The 17,654-nt window shown below is 47.0% G+C and overlaps 1 protein-coding gene across 1 annotated transcript in view; it reads right to left on the bottom strand.

Moving 5' to 3' along the window:
• The window catches only part of COL23A1 (collagen, type XXIII, alpha 1), a gene marked incomplete at its 5' end in the record, with an annotated part of 50,128 nt that overhangs the window by 15,368 nt on the left and 17,106 nt on the right, over window positions 1-17,654 (bottom strand). The window contains 6 exons of the mRNA XM_010022620.1: window positions 357-383; window positions 867-902; window positions 1,361-1,477; window positions 6,410-6,436; window positions 7,129-7,155; window positions 9,013-9,039. Of these exons, the coding sequence (XP_010020922.1) occupies window positions 357-383; window positions 867-902; window positions 1,361-1,477; window positions 6,410-6,436; window positions 7,129-7,155; window positions 9,013-9,039 (261 nt within the window). The remainder of the gene's footprint in view (window positions 1-356; window positions 384-866; window positions 903-1,360; window positions 1,478-6,409; window positions 6,437-7,128; window positions 7,156-9,012; window positions 9,040-17,654) is intronic.

Here is a 17,654-nt window from a genome sequence, read left to right as displayed (position 1 = left end):
GGGACATAACAGAAAATAAGCCAACTTGTGTGGATAGTCAAAGTCAATTGTAACATTAAAATACTTGGTTTGTGTTGATCATCTCAACCCCCCCCCCAAAATGCAAGGAAGCACATTCCCAGAGCACAACAGCTTCCAGCCCCCTGTGGCTCCCTCCACCCTCAAGCCAAGGTTTTAGCACGGGCAGTGGTGTGATACTGAGTAGGTGACACTTTCAGCTCCAAGTCAATGGCTAATGCAAGACCTTGGAAGTTTTTGTATCTGCTATGAACATATGAGTGCAAGTCCACTGCAAAATAGGTATGTTCAGTAGTTCCTGTTACAATTAGGCAGATGAGAAATTACTTATTACTCACCTTTGGCCCTGGAGGTCCCCTGGCACCCTGTTGAAAATAAGAGCAGTTGTTCGACTATTAATAGAGTATAACAGGATAAAAACATTCCCAACAGATACCAACTTCTCATCTCCCCTTACAACTGCAGCTGCAACTTCTCTGTCCTCCCAATAAATAACATATATGCTTTTAGGTCTTGTGTATTTTATGGATAATAAGCACCTTTTTATCTAACCTAGACCATAGTGAACTGGAGTTTCAATGCCAAGATGCTTCAGAGGGGCAGCAGTGGGGATACAGGAGCAGCCCATCCCTCCAGAGGAGCCACGGGGACAAAGACTGGCCTCTCTTCTCCCCAGGGCACTGGTACCCCTGGGCAAACATCCATTTTAATGCCCCTATAATTTCCCATGGAGTTTCTTTGCTCTCCATAAACAATGACACAAACCCACTTGCTGCAGCAAGCTGAAGGGGGATGTAAAGCGAGGGGGGCAAGGGGCACACACATGGATGCTCCTGGGCAATACTAACCACGAGGCCTTCCTCTCCCGGCTCGCCTTTGAGACCCTGCAAAGCAAAAAGGCCAACATTGAAGCTACTGCCCCGATTCTCCAGGATGCTCACCCACAATCAGGGTGTTCAGCAACCTTATGGTTTAGCCTATTTTCTGTTATTAACTAGATTGCCAGTGATCTGGAAATTTGCAACAGGTCATCCAACGGCTACAGATTGGGGAAGGAGATCTCTGGACTCACCCAGGTACAACCAGCACCTGAAAATACATAGAATCATAGAATAACCAGCTCTTTGCTCCAAAACCAAGGATGGAATGATGGAATGCCACCTCCTGCTCCCCTGGCCCCATGCCCCAAGGCTTTGCTGTATGAGCAGCATCAGCATGGCTCAGGCTGGGGACCCAGTGGTTGGGGTGGCAGTACTAGGATAGGGGACACCCTTCACCCTCCTCTTCCTCACTGGGGCAGGCACTGCCTGGTGTGTGTTCACTGTGCATCTCCCATCCTTACAGGGGGGCCTGGAGGTCCTCTTGGGCCATCCTTTCCCGTGTCACCAGGAGGCCCCCGGGCACCTGGGGGTCCTGGAGGACCAGGGGGACCAGTGGCTCCATCTCGACCTTGATCACCCTGGAAGAAGTTCACACAGACACGATGAGGTGAAGCGGCGCTGGCGAGAGGTGGCTGCGAGACATGCACTGCATCCCTGGGCCATCAGCACCCCAGCCTCTGCTGTCCCAGAGGAACGTACTCACAAGCTTCCAATTGGGAAGGCTGGAAGTGAGCTCATGGCCAATTCACACCCTTTGGGGCTGGTTTCTTAACCAGGATTTTGCTCAATGCCTTCCAATGAGTTTCTAGCTCGTTAAGTGCTTTGCCCAGTGACTGTCTGCATGGAAACTACTAGAAATAACCAGACTCCACAACATGCTGGCACGGGGCATGCACACACTCCCACAGCTCAGTGCACCACACCAAAACACCCGCAGAAATAAGTAGCACTTAGTTGTACCCTTTGAATACAGCCAAGGTCATATATGAACATCTAGTGCGGGTCACACTCTGCATTGCTGGGATGCAAAGGAAACAGCAGCAGCTCTGTCTGTGTGTGATTGTGAAGGTTTGGTGGGTGCCCACTCTGATGGGGGGATGCTCCCCATGGGGCTCCCATGGGGAGTTATCAGTTCCCAACCCACCCAGAGCTCTGGCTGGGCACATCCATGCGGATGCACAATGGAAAGCCTCACGGAAAGGCCACCTCATAAATCTTCTAGCAACATCTGGAAGAGTCACCACTGAGGCAGTAAGAGGACTGTGTTTAATATGTAGTCTGCCCTTAAATCGGGGACAAGTGTGGGATTTTTCACAAGTCCTTAAGTGACTTAGCAGCACAGATCCCACGGCCTTTCAACAAGATCTGTGCTCCTAAATCACTTGCAGAGTGGGGAAAAAAAAGCCCATTGCAAATGCTGAACACTGCATCCAATTATGTCAAGAGACACTGAGTTTTGCCTAATTATAACGTCACATTTAGAGTAAGAGGATTCAGAGAACTCTAGTTTTAAAGCATTTTATTTTACCAGCACTGTTCATCAACATCTATAGGACTTCGCTGCTTGATTCCCAGTTCTCAAAGGACCAGATACTAAACCCCACCACTTTATGTTCCTCTGCTTTGACAAAACTCCCCTTGAATGCCAACGGGGTTTCACTCAGGCACACTCCCAACAAGCACCTCTGAATGGTAGCGACCATAGTGCACTATCAGCCAGAAAGAAGCAACTCAAAAGCAATTCAAAGGAATCACAGCAAACCAGCAGCAGCACATTTGACAAGTCTACCTTGAGCACTCGCCGGCTAAAGACAAGCTGGTCATTAGCCAGAAATCCATGATTGAGGTGAGGAAAAACCATCTAGCCAGATACAGTGGGAGGCAGAGGAGGAAAGAGCAAGAACTTAGATGAAAGCACAGCAGAAGAGCGACTTTTAAAGGCTGTAACAATAATATAACATTTTTTCTTTGATAATTAAATACTGAATAAGGAAAATTAAGGTAGGTAGCCAACAGTGGTGGCTTTAATGTTCTGGATACACTGGAGCTTGGTAGTTAGTAAACAGAGGGAAAAAAGTATCTTTTCATTAGTTTACTGCACAATAGGACATTCAAAGCAGCTGGGGCACAGAGGATTCCCCCACTGCAGGGCTTTCTGCAGAATAAAGAGCATTATTCCAGTAGACCCCACAGGGATATATCCCAGCATTTCTCCCGAGACCAAATACTATCTTTTTTTCAGAGGCTAAAATGAATACTAATGTATTCCCCAGCCTGTAAAATGCAGATAAATCTCTCAGATTTATATCATGCAAAAACAATGTATTCAGACCATGTCAGTAGTCATTGCTATTGTCTTTTAGCCTTTGCACTTATCTATCTAGGGAAAAAGAGACATTTCCTTTCTCAGGACACTGCTTGTGTCTCCTTTTTCCCCCCCTCCCTCCCTGCACACATCCACAGGAGGACCAAAGGGATGGTGCGAAGCCACAAGAAGCTCTGTGGGAACACACAGCACATCCTCCATGAAGATTTTGGAAGGCTTCTGAGGAACAAACCTCTCATCCATTCATCCAGGGACCTTTTAAACCTTTCGCACAAACAACAGACCCCCAAACCTGTGCTTTGGGGTCAATATTGCACAGGCAAACCCACCTCCTGCCCCGCTCCCACAATAGGCTCAGTAGCAGGCATGCATATAGGTACATCGAGCATGGATGTTCTAACACAGTCATCTTAGAAAGGGAAGAGAAAGGCAGCCACATGGAAAAAACTGACCAACCCTGGCAAATAAACTCCTCCCAAGGATTTCTTTCAAGCCATTCTGGGGAGCAACAATGCTGAAATCCTCAGATTTTAAAACCCCAAGTTGATGCCACACTGAAATGAATGGGGACAGAGAGCCCTGGTGCTTGGCCAGATCTTCCAGATACTACAGAAACCAAAAAGGCTCTACTGGGAGCAAAGGGGTTTGTGGTAGACCCAAAGGACTGAGTTTTATGGCTTCTTATGTGCATGAAGATACACAAAAGCATTAAGTGGGATTTGCAGAAAACCCCAAGGAGTAAGGCAGGAACCAAAACCTTTTTCTTACCCCTCAGACTGCTGAGCACCATCCAAGTAAAGAGCTTCCAAGCCCAGGGAGCGAGTCTGGTTTATAAAACACAGTCCTTTTCATTAGCATAGCACTACATTTGACTTCAAGAGACGAGTACAAGCACAAGTACCAGGGCACAGCAGTCCCAGCCTTGGCAGCATCCTGCTTCAACTCCCTCTTTCCAACCTGGAGCAGAGGGAATCTGTTCTCGGTGTCTCCTTTTAAACCCACTCACATGCTTTTTGTCAGTGTGTCTGATTATGCTTATTCTCCATCCTGACAAGGTGAGGCTGCACAACAACCCTCCTGATGCCATGTGCAAGAACTAGTGCTCAGTGCGGTGGCAGTCCCAATGTGAACTCTTCATTCAGCTCCCCAAAATCACTCTCCAACAACTGCCACCAGACCCATTCACACGTGCAATAGTCTCTTTTTTGTCCATGCTGGTTGCAGGTGTTTATTAGAGACAGAAAGAGAAGCAGTGCAGACAGGAACACGTTCAGTAGCTAGTCTCTAATTGCCTTCATCTCACTTCCACTGCAAGAGATCTGCCTTGGGCATCGCTCTCTTTTAATCTATCATTCCTAATGATAATATTTTTTGTGCTCACTGACACACATTATCCCACTTGACTGCCCATAGACACACATTTACGAGGGAGAGGGCACTGGATATATCCCTAGTTATTTATCCTCCCATTGATGCGATGACTTGCTGCAACACATCTTTCAAAATCAGATGAACAAAGCCAGCACTGAAGCTTGAGGAAGAAGATAGATTATATTAAGAAATAAAAACCAATCTGTGCCAGAAGTTTTGTGTCCAACCCACAACCCTGGCTGCAGACATAAAGGATGCTATTTTCAAAACCAGGCACCAGTTTCCACATCTACTTTTGCATGGCTCTGCCAGGCTTGTTTCGCTCCCTTTCCTCCCAAATTGTTTGTGCGCCTTTGCGTTGCTCTTGTGCAAAGTAACATAAATGAATCTAAAAGTAATAAAGATCAGGATTAAACAAAAAAGCTCGTATTTTGATTGGTAGGTTAAAACATGGGACAAGAGTTACCTCGGGAGCTGGCACTTGCCCCTGTGAGTCCAGATGGAGCCTGTCCCCTGAGCATGTCCCGCTGCAGGAAGTGGGTTCCCACATCATCCAGCAGCACGGAGCACAGCAGCCTTGAGCAGCATCTCCTCTGGCATTGCCCAACTCACCAGCCTCAGAGTCATCCAGAGCCCCAGTCAGGGCGTGAATCACTTCCTAAAGCCTTTTCTGAGTACGGGGTGGGCACTTGGGCAACGTCGGGTCCTTACACCAAGCTCCTCCTTAGCCATGCAGGGCATAAATCTATGGGAGAAGTTTTAGGGGCCCAAGAACCCAAGGGAGACGTTTCCAAATGTACCCAAGGCGGTTGGGAGCTGCTTCAGGAAGTGACACCAACTTCAAATACTGAGTTAGGAGCCTCTAGGGGAAAAGAGAAAAATGATCCCGAGGCATCTCTGCCCCCATTAACCACCGAGGTCCTGGTTGTGCTTCCAGCAACCGCATCCAAACCTACCAACCGGCCCTTAGGTGCCAGCTCCAAATCTGGCCTCTGCCTAAGGACCATACACCAGCATCTCAGCACACCCCCACCATGGGGTTCCCAGCAGGAGCCCGTAACTCACTCTGTTACTATGGCAGACCTCACCTTGGAAATACCACACACCTCATACTAAGCCTTCCTGTTTCATCCCAACATGGGAGACTTTGTGCTGCTGCTGCCACCACCAGCACCACAGGGAGGACCATGGGACAACCACCTTCCCGTTGTGCCCCATGGGGACCTATCCTGATGCGCTGCAGTAGATGTCAATTCCATGCAGCCCCATGAGAGCCATTTCCACAAAACTCCATGAATTTCCATATGTTACAGCCAAAACAGTTTCCCCTCATTATACAGTTAATTTAGACCCTTTATTTTCAGAGGCAGCCCTTGGAGTGTGACCACACTTCCAGATGGATAACTCAGCAAGAGAGGAGGAACTCTCCATCCTATACAACACCATGCCAGGCCTTTCCTTGGGACACTAGGTCTTACCAGCACATACTGGTGCTCTAATGCCAACAAACGAGTAGCACGGATTCAATAGAAACATGGAGTTTGTCTCTGACACTGGATGAGGGAATTTGGGATAGGCAAGTCCAGTAAAAGCAAAAACCTTCATGAAGTACCCGAAGGTCTTCAATTCTTGCTTCCCCCATGGTTAAAAACAGGAAAACCATCACAAAATGCTCCAAAAGCAAAATTAAACGTTTCCAGAACTGTTGCCCTACCTCCGTTTGCAGTGACAAAGCTGCACAAAGCCTTGTTCTGTGCAGTGACCAAACCCAAGCAGATCTTAGTACAAATCAGTGTGCTGTGTCACTACTTACCCTCGGGCCGATGTCCCCTGCTTCACCCTGTGCATCAGGCAAAACAGCAAGGGTCAGCTATTAGAGTTCAAATTGCAACCACAAAGGACCAAGCGCAGGGTCAGCTGCATGCCGGAACAGCACAGAAGGGAAGTGGCAAGAATCCTATTGCTTAACGTATTCAAAACCAGGGAGGAGAAGGGCTTGAGGCAACACAATAGGGACGATTCTGCCCTGGCAGGCGATGAAACAGATAATAAATCAGAAATAGCAGATTGTTTCCAACTCTAAGGCTCCCCTAGCAACTGCTTATGTCCTACACATGCGAGGATTAACTTCACTTTCAGTACAGTAAGGACCTTCTTCGGCTGATCTAGTTTCATGGGAGGATGACATGCAAACACAGAGCGATGGAGCCCGCAGCCGTGCTCCTGGCGGAAGGCAAGAAGAGAGCTGTATGCCGCTCTCCTAACCCTTAAGGTGTGACCATGAACCCTACAGCATCAATGAGCTTTAAGGACATACTTATTCCTCCTACATTTTTGCAATTATTTCTGCCCTCCCCTTCCCGAGGTTTTCCTAAGAGCAACCTGAGAACCCGCTGTCACAGCTCCACATCCCAACAAAACCCATCGGTAATGTCATGCTGGTGTATTTGGGGTAACCTGAACTGAAGGAATTACAGCAGGAGGAGGATATACAGCTGCTTCCCCTAAAGCCACGTGTAATGCAGTCTTTACCTTTTCCCCTTTTGGTCCTGGAGGTCCCTGGAAATACATAAGAAGGATCCAAGTTAAGAAATGGCAGAATCATCAATGCACTTAACATCACTGCGTTTATCAATTCACAAACCTGAATCATTAAGTTAAACATGCTATGATTTTAAGCTATGCACTGCTTTACATGAACAGCACTCTCCCCAAAAACACCAACAAGGTCCTGCCTGCCTCTGCCAGGCCGGAGGACCGGAGCAGGACCAGGGCAGGGCAGGCAGCGTGACAGTCGCTCACAAACACATGACTCTAAATAGATGCAAGAGATTTCTTGAAGTATTAAATCACTTCTAGAAAAACACATGCTCAGCATATCATTACAACAATTATACATCTGTTTGGAATAAACAAGGAGGATGGGCTGCTTTCTTTGGCCTGTTTGTTGAAGACATAAGTCATCTTCCCTCTAAGCAGCTCTCTGTAAGGCAGGCAGGCAGAGACACTCTGCAGCCCCTAAGAGAAGTCACAGAGCAATGCTTTGATGTGCCTGCTCTGCATCCTCCTTCCAAGCACAGATAAATACTGAATCTTGGGGGTCAGCCCAATTCATGGTGTTTGCTGAAGCTGGACCTGGTGGGATGCAGTGGGGGAAAGTCAGCAAAGAGGCCGGCAGTGGCAGCATCTGCCTCCCCCCGCAGCATCCGTCCCGCTGTTCATCTGGCTCAGAAGCAAGGCTCCTGGCCCCTTACCCTCATGGAAGAGATCATAAAGAGTCTGGTTTGAGTTTGGCCATTTGATAAGTTTGCTTTCTTGATGAGATGTTCCCTGCCTCTCACTCAGAGCCCCAGCGCACGCACACAGCTCGCAGCAGTCCACATCCATGCGCCTGCCAAGGGCAGTGGGCGCAGGAGCCTGCTGCTGCTGCTGGGGTTTGTGCTGCTCTTTGATCATGGGGCTTTGCTAATTCAAAGCCAAACCCTGAGCCCAGCGGTCTGAGCTGGCCTTTTTACTTTTCTAATGCTTTATTTCTAGGTTTCTTCTCGTTCACATTTGTTACCTTAAGAGATAGGATGAAGAACCACAGCAATGTACAGCTATAGCAAAACACTCCCGAACTGGCTAGAAATAAGCATCTGGAGTAACTTTTTGATTGCAAAGCCTGAACAACTTCTGCCCGCTTTGAAAACCACAGTTGGTTTAGGACCAGAGCTTGGAAAGATTTCATGTGGTGCCCTCTAGTGAACGTGGTGGAATTGAGTGGGATGTTGGCACAAAACAGAGATGTGACCTCCTGTAGCAACCACCCAGCTGAAGGGATTGGAGCTGGCTAGGGTGAAGTTAGCATAAAACTAATAAAGTCTGTGTTTCTGTAAAATAAGTAAGAAAAAAGAGCAGAGAACCTGAGTAACTGAAGGGCTTCCAAGCAAAAATGAAGTCAAGAAAACAGCTCATAAAGTCAAGTCCAGGCTGTCCCACAAAGTACTGGATGGACACCGAGCACTCTCAAGCAGTTCCATCTGGGCTTCTCTGGGGGAAAATGGACCCAATTTGGGAACAATTATCTTTATGACAGCCCTTTTTAGTGCCAAAGCACGCAACAACCATCACTGACTTTGCTTCTTCCAAGGTGCTACTGGGGTTTATTTCCCAACTTGGCCTGCTGCAAAGCCTTCACTAGCCACCATGAGCTGACAGGTAAAGCAAAGCTCACCTTGAGCTGTGCCGGCCAGCCCTGGCTCACAATATAAACTTGCATATGTTACAGACCATAGAAAAACTTTCCTAAATACAATCTCGCCTCCTAAACCCTTACACATGTAGTAATGAACAAGTAATAGCTGCGATTCTGCCTATGCATTGCGCAGCAGTGTGAATAAAGACATGTTACGTTTGGCACTCGGTGCTACTTACTGGTTTGCCATCCAAACCAAGAGGCCCCTGGGAAAGGAAGCAAAAGACAGTGTTATTAAACCCCAGAAATAGTAAAATAGAACCCCACCAATTTACAGACACAGCGATCAGACATGCTCTGAGAGAGGCTCTACTTGCTTATAGTACTATCTTTGGCTATGTTACTTGTACACCTGATCCTTCATCCATGCAATCCAGCAGGAAGGTTTCACAGAAGTACAGTAAGAGGCATCAAACCATTTGCAGAGGATGAAGGAGCATGAAAGGAAGCGACAGGATTAGTGGCAGGGACAAGGTGACACTGCTCTGGCAGTGAAACATGCCTGATTTGGGTAAACTGAGCAGATGCTGGGACTGATTCACATCAACCTCGCACCTGAACTATTTGTTTTGCAAAAGAACCTGCTGAAACACTACCATTTTACCCAAGATGTGGGCATCAGCCAACACCCCCAGTCCATAATGGTAAATCTCATTGATGGGTGTCTTGCTGCAGAGGAAGGAAGGGTGCATCTGCCCTGTTGGATGATACCTACATGCTTGGCCCACCTGCAGTGATACAAAGCTGGAAGCACACTTGTATCTGCAGGACCAAGCACTTAGTTACCCAAGTTCTTCCCCAGGTCTCCCTTTCTAGGGCTGCTGAAGGGGTGCATGGCAAATCAATATGAAAAATGCTTATTTCCCTACTATTTCTAGTATGTAAACCCTTAATTAACATGAAGTCACTGAACAAGTTTGGCCGTAGGAAACCTTGCTTTTGAGAAAGGATGCATGTGGGGAGAGGAAGCACAAGGTCCATGGATGAACCCAAAGCTGCTGTCAGCTGGAGCTGGCACACAGGCACTTGGGGATGAAGAGGAGCACACAACAGTTAAGGTAAATCCCAGAACTGCATTTCCACCCATGAGCTTAAAACCTTTCTTCATTTAAATCCAAAGGCTCAGCCCTGCAAACTGTTCCTGAAGTGACATGGTTGAGAGGCAGCAAAGCCCTCAGACAACTGCTTCTACACCCAGGTTTGCAACATGCTCATGTGCAGATGTGCTGGGCCAAAAACATCTTCCCACGTTACAGCCCTGTAAACCTGGAGAACCCACCAAAGCAAATGTAGTTCAAACTGTGGCATAACACAACAATAAAGCATCAAAGTGGTCTGTATTTCTTAGGGAACTGATTAGGGTGAGCCCTTCATAGCCCAGCTTAAATCTGTGATGGTGAAATTGAGCAAAAAGAGAAAGATGGGTAAGAGAAACCCAAAGGCAGCATTAAAACCAGCATCCTTCCAGCTCACAGCTCTGGCCATCGATAAGGAATAAATCAGTCTGCAGGGGCTGTGGTGATGGGGTTTAGGATATGAAACCCTGGACACACAGAGCTTTGTTAGGAAGATGAGGTAAATCCAGGTAGCTGAATCCTGGGCAGGGCATCGGTACCTGTGTTACAAGGACTGGGGGACCTGCACAAGAGATGTCCACCTGAAAATAAATGGGGATTTCTTTACACATCCCAGGTTTCTGAAGCAACAAACACCAGTTCACATGGTGTGCGTTGTTTCTCATAAGGGACTAGCAATGCACAACTGCTACGGAGTGGTGAAGAAAGATATAAATGAATGCAGGCACATCTGTCAACGCAAAGTCTTACAGGTCACAACCAAACTACTACTTCTCCCCCTAACACCCCTCCAGACTTTAGCTCACCTCAATTCCTTACATTATAACAGGTGGGAAACACATCTGGCCCATGGAGCTTCTTCCTGAAACTATGACTGAGGTAATTCACCTGATGCAACTATCTGACCTCCAGAGGACAAGGTGTGGGCCCTGAGCACAGATTTTGAGCATATTCGACTTCTCAAAGGAGTAGAATCCAGACTTTTTTAAATTTACAATGCCAATTCATCAGCTTTTAGCTATTCTTGTATCAGTCCACAAAGGCACATCCAGAAGGAAAAACAATGGCCTATTCAAAGGATGTTTGTTTGAGGGAAAGCATTTCATGCTTGAGAGAAACAATACCCATGGGGCTTTCAAAGAGGGCCTTGGCTAGCTGTGCTGCTGAATGGACAAGACTAACTCAGACTTTCAAATGTCTTGTTAGTCTGGGCTGGAGATTTAATTGACTGAGCTCTACCTGCCCAGCCAAACGTCTACATGAGCAAAGGGAGGGTTTCCAGCCAGAGGGTTGCATGTGTAACATAGGAGAGAGCATCTGAAATCTGGGCTTCTGATTGCCTGCAACTTTCAGGAGCACCCATGTGTTGAGGTTGTTATTGTCTTTTATTTGACTTCTGCTCCATGTCATTTTAATTAAAGATGAAGCAATCTTTAGTTTATTTGATAACTAAGGAACAGGAAAACAAGTAACCCCCTATTCCCCAAGTCAAAAGCCTCCTCTAGAGAAGTTAGCATTTCAGGGGGGACAAAAATCACTTTAATGACCAGTATGAAGTCTAAGAAAAAGGTGAGTTTTCTGGCCACCCCATTACAGCATTACAGTGGCTTCATGCTGTGCTTTTTGCCCAGGGATAAGCTTCACTCCTGCTTTTCCCTAGTCTCAATTACAACCTTTCGCTCCAAATCACACATAGCGATCACACTTGATGTAATTAAACACTCACTGCATTGAGAGGGGATGAACTTTCTACTTAGGACAAACATGATGCTTTAAGACAAGGCAGAGAAAATTCAGCCAACTTCCCCCAAAACATGGTTCTGACTAAAACCATCAGTGCACTGGCCAAGTGAGACAGAAATCCATTGATCCTGGGTGCTTTAAGGGAGATGACACTGATATGGTCCCAGCTGACACCATTCAGCGGTCACCAGAACCCATTCCTAACTGGTAATCAACTCGGATCTCATTTTCTGACCATGCCAGAGCAGAATTGAGCTGAGTGATAACTGCAATTACTCACCTTGGCTTTACCCATCACAAACTCTAATGCAGGCACATGGTGTTCCTGCAGGCATAATGACTTAAGCCATAGCGCATCCCCACCACCACTGCCTGGGTGAGGACATTATTTATATAATGATATACATTTTGATATACATTAATGGTGTATTATTTAACAATAAATACTTATATAATGTTGCTGAGAATATAGTCACAGGTAGATAAGACACTGGGGCTTGAGCAAAGCTTGTCACTATCTCATGTGCTCTTGCTGCACACCTTGGTTTGGCCATGCAACGTTTCAGCTTCAGAGGAAGCGACTACATTTAGGGATGTTTTAAAACAGATTCTGATTTTGTTCTGCAGTAGAAGCTCAGAAATCTTGAGTCTAGCACCAAAATGTCATCTGTCACTGCAAAAACGAGATTCACCCAACACTGAGATCAGCTGAAGGCTTGGGAACAGCTCTGAGTTCACCAAAAAGGGAAGACGTGGATCTTAGAAGCTCCAATTCACATGCAAAACCTCTTCTAGTAAGCAATAAGCATTTCCCCATACATCCCTCACCCCTGGCTCACAGCAAGGCAGGGGCCAGCCCAGCTAACTGGCCCTCTGCCTTCCTCCTCCAGTGCCATTACTGGTGCTGGCAGGGAGGTTCTTGCTTTAGCAGCATTACAGGAGTTTTAAGGGAGGGAAATAGATGATTAAAAAGGACAATCCTGAGTCGGGAAATCTTCCCTCATGGTTATTTTTAATATTTCCTGCTCTGCTAAAAATGAGCACAGGGCCGGAAGGAGCCCTGCAGTCAGACTTGGACAGATTCAACGGGCTGCCTCCAATCCCTGCCTCTGTGGTTTCAAGAGATGGCCAAATCTTACACCGGAGCAAGAGGAAAGTGTCAGAGCAACAAAGCACGGCGATATCCTATTATCCCTGCGAAGGGCCATTGAGCAGCGTGGTTTGGAGGCAGGGAGCAGAGTCCACCCTTTTCTATAGGCTATGTGGTAAATCTCCGCCAGTGGGGCAGTGTCTGCTGGCCATGGGGCTCCTCAGCACGTTGTTGTGTGAGAGAAAAGCTCTGGTGAAAGCTGTGGACAAGCATGTCCTGCCAGAGCCATCACAAGGAGAGTGGAGAGAGGCAGCCAGGTTGCTGTGGCTCCTCTGAGCACCCCAGGTGAAGGAAAAGGAGAGAAGAGGGATTGAGAAATGAAATGTGAGTCCTCTAAACAGCAGCTGAGAATCCCTGTGCAAACTGTGAATGAACAGAGTACAAGAGATGCTCTGGATGGCACCTCGTCCCCAGTTATCGCTATCTCCTCCCTTCTTCAAGCCCTCAATGGACAAGGACCAGAAGCCCTTATAAGAACAAGCTTCCACTCCATCCAATACCACCTCTGCTACAGTCATCATCTGCCCTTCCAAATAACTGCATTTAAGTATATTTAAATACATGTGAAGAGATAGACTCCATGTATGAAATCAGTCCTATGAGGAATTATCCTGCACACACACTGCCTGCAATGGCTCTGAGCCCAGACAAGCCCTTGGTGGCAGGTTCCACCAGCATCTGCCCTGACCTTTGAGGTCCCCAATGTGAGACCCCTAAAATCGTGTCAGCCTGTGGCACGACACAGCATTGGAAACAGTCCTACCAAAAGCTGTCTTGTTTAAGCATTAAGATCATTATAATCGTGACAGCTTCACGCTTAACTTTATACAGCACAGATGGTTCCACTGGACTGGGATTGCTGCGCAGGAGAACAGCCCTGCACTTAAAAGTATATATGTTTTTTCCAGCATGAACATCATTAATAACAATCTTTTGTTCCTAATTTTCTATTTCTTTGTTTGGAAAAAGCTATTTCAGTATTGTCCAACACAAATCCCCCTTTGGTTCATGACTGCATCCAAACCTGAAACCACTTTCTCATTACTGGGTGATGGGCTTTTCTTCACACAGAAGAAAATCACATAGTTCTACAGTTCTGCTATAAGCCCAACCAGCCACACTGATTATTTTTTTCATGTTTATAAGCCTAATTTAGTTTCAAAACTAAAATTACTTGTCATGTCATACATCAGTGTGTTTTCCTTCAATATGGAATAAAGAGTATTGGAAGAGGGAGGCTTGGCCAGCTTGGTTATCCCACATGGGATAGTCTTTTAAACCCATTTTCTGGGACAAGCACCCGCTGCCAGATTTAACAGGAAGCCATTTACACAGGACCTTCACCCAGTTCTCCATGAATTAAGCTTTGTGATTTAGCTCATACCTTTTCACAGCCACAAGCACCTCTGGCAGGTCAGATTCCCCCCAGCCATGGTAGAAGGTAGCTCAGGGGCTGCTCTGACCAACCCAGGGCTGCTGCCACCCCCAGATCAGCCTCGTGGCCCCTGCACCCTAACTGAGGCTGACGGCAAGGCGCTGAGACCACAGCATTCTGCACACAAGCACCAACAGATTCATAGTCTTCTCTGAGATGGCAGCAAGATGTCACAGAAGTAAAAGATAAGCCAGACATAAGCATTTATTTAGCCACGAAGTTGTATTCCTGGATCAAAAGCTACTTTAAATGTCAGTCATCACCAGCACATTTAACATGAGGTAAGAGAATGAGTATTACCAGTGGCAGCTCCTATGTGGGACAGCTCTGGACTCACAGCACAGCAGGAAGCACTTGTGTGACAAAAGATGTTGCACATTGTTTTCATCCAATTTCCCTCGACACACCAAACCCTACATGTGGTACAGCACAAGATGCAGGAGGGCTCTGAAACAGGCACAGCCACTTCTGCCTGTACATGTGTCTTGCCCCACGTGCTGGGTGAACAACACTTTGGGGCACAATTCACCGCCACCGAGTTTTGGGAGTTTAGTGGGAAACCATCACCCAGTATTCCATTTACTGCCACCAGCCTGCACGGCCTTAGACCAGGCTCTCCTGTTTGCTAGAAAACCCTATTTCATTTTACAGGGGAGGGCAATTAGGGGTTCTCCAAAACCCATCTCCCTGCAAACCACAGTCCGATGTGTAACATCCAACCCCAGCCTTGGGGAGCACCCTGATGGGGATGCTCCAGGGAGTGGGATGAGCTGAGCTCCCCTTGCCCATGGCTGTGGTAGCTCAAATCTGTTTCCCATATTTCATTCCAAAAAGGCCACCTAAGCACCCCCAAGGCATTGCCCACAGCGTCTGGTGGGGCTCAGCATCACCAAACCCCTAAAGGCTCCTCTGAAACATCTCTTTAGGGGGAACCATGTCCCCAGCCTGAGCTGACAGCAATAAATCCCCCAACAGAGGTGTCAGGCAAACAGCAGCAGCCTGGTAAGAGCTGAGTGTTCATAAACCAACCCAAAGCCACAACTCTGTGCTCTATGCAGGACAAAGAGCTGTGCTCGTTCTGCTGGGCAGCCCTTGCACATTCTCTGGTGGAAACAGAGCTGAAAGGAGCAGTAGTTTACTAAAAGCTTCACCCATAATGCAAACCAGACCATGGGGCTCCACAAGAGAGCAGCCACCATCCAGCAGAGCCCATCTCCTTTCCATAGGTCACAAACACTTGCAAGGATATCCAAAATCCTTGGGAAATAGAAACAAAACTGGGAAAAGAATCCTCAGACTGTTTATGGGTCAGTGCTGGGCTCTGCCTGTAGTTCGGTCCCTCCTTTGCATCACCAGCATGGGCTTACCAGAGCTCTCCAGTTCTCAGCTGTCTTCCAGACATGCCAACCACGTTCATCAGGGTTTTGTTGTGGAGAAAAGGGCTCTTTTCCCCTGCAGGAGCAGCCTCTTCCTTAACCACAAGAGGCACCTTCTTCCATGTGTGCTCTCTCCTTGATTTCCTGGATTACTTCTCAAAGATGCTCAAGAAAACACCTGGAAGCAAATCTAACGCTGACTGGTCCAAAGCCAACGCTGGGCTGGAGCTGCACGGATGCTGCTTGGGTTTGAGAGCAAGTTAACTTGGATATGCCACAAGAGAGAAGGTTTGTTCCCTCTTCCCAATGGAAACTGCTGAGATGCCTGGGCAGGCATGCCCCACCAGCTTATCTGCTGCTGAGCATCACTTCAGTAGCAAGAGCTCTCTCATCTGTGCATCACATTGCACCAGTTTTCTTCCAAAACAACAAAGTGCTTTTATGGAAGAAAGAGTCCCCTAACTTGTCCCAAATTTGAAGCTTAAATGAGTTCCATGTGTTCTGAGCAACTGCTTGTTTCAAGCATTTGGTGCCCAATTGGGTTTTGGATTCTTAGTTTTCAGATATCCAACTATGCAAGAGAAGATGGCCTCTGTGGTGGGGATGCAAGTTTGAAGCCAGTAAGTAATTGTTTTGGAAGAATATTGACATTTCAAGCAAATGCTTCAGCCTCTTACTGCCTTTATATTCATTCCACATCAGTGCCATCCACGGCTGACAGCTGCTGGTTTGATTACCTCTCTTTTGTGGCCAGCGAGCAAACTCCTTGGGTTTTCTCCGTTTCCCTCTGCCTACAAGCCAAGCCTCAGCACCACGTGGATGTGCCCAAACACACTGGAAACAGAGATGAAGACCCACCAGCACCTGCACTCAAAGTAGGGAACCAGAGGAAAAGCAACCAAGAAGCCAGAAACCAAATCCCTGCCTCAACCAGGCATCGGGTGGTGAAGGAGCTTTTCCATATTCCATCCAACAAGCCACCCTCATCACCAAGCCTCCCCCTGCACGACCCGGGCTTGGGATAAGATGTCCAGCTGGGTCCAAGTCATCACCTGAAAAGCCATACACAGCCCATAGGAGAAATCTGCCTGTGAATATAGGCAGAGAAGTTCTCCTTGTCGTTGTCATCAGCACCTTCACCAGACCCTCTGCTTTCCCAGGCCAGAGACACTGGAACTGCAGCAGATAAACAAACGCATCTGCAGTTCCTCTACTGGGTGGGATAAAAGACTTTTTATTTTCCCTGTGGAAGAATTACCTCTAAATCAAAAGAAAGAAGTCAACTGCTGCCACGGAGAGCTGGTCTTTACAAAATCATTGTTGTCTCCACATCAGAGAGCCAGTAAAACGGATGTAGCAGGAAAATACGCTGGATCTGCTTTCCCTGATTAAAGAGGTTTTCCCCTCTAGGCAAATAATTACGTGGATTGGCCACAAAACTGATATTAAAATAAAAGGAAAGAAGACTGGGACTACAGAGTTGGCCTTGTAAAATGAATGTTTGCTACTTCTGTCTTTTGGGCTCTCACTGGGAGAAGTATGTGTGCAAATGACTTCATTCACAGGAGATGCTCCTTGAAGTCTGAATGTTTATGGGTAAAGATATTCCCAAGAACAAAGAACTGAACCCTAAATTACAATTATGACCTTCACGAACATACCTAAGAAAGCTCAATAGCTACTTACCAACAGAAGCCTTCATTTTGAGGATGGATACCAATCACATGACACAGTATGTGAAAATATCCAAGTCTAGTGATGCCAGATGTTAAGTATGAGATTTTCTAATTCTGTGCATGCACAACCAGCCAAAACACCCATGCAATGTACAGGCACTCCGTGTCCATGCATGAGCTACCACCCTGGGTCTGGAAAGCATCTGCCTGCTGTGAAAAACCAGGAGAATTCCATGAGATCTCACCACATAGCATGGTCTCCCATATCTCACATGGGATTTCTGGCAGCCCTCCTGAAGAGTTAAACCACTGTCTGTTGTTCTGATTTGGGCATGGAACAATCTTGAGCTACTCACGACTCCCTT

Source organism: Nestor notabilis, unplaced genomic scaffold (assembly GCF_000696875.1).
Source record: "Nestor notabilis isolate BGI_N333 unplaced genomic scaffold, ASM69687v1 scaffold4029, whole genome shotgun sequence".
In the NCBI taxonomy this organism is placed as follows: domain Eukaryota; kingdom Metazoa; phylum Chordata; class Aves; order Psittaciformes; family Psittacidae; genus Nestor; species Nestor notabilis.
Note: the sequence above shows the minus strand (reverse complement) of the source record. Positions and strands in the feature narration are given on the sequence as shown.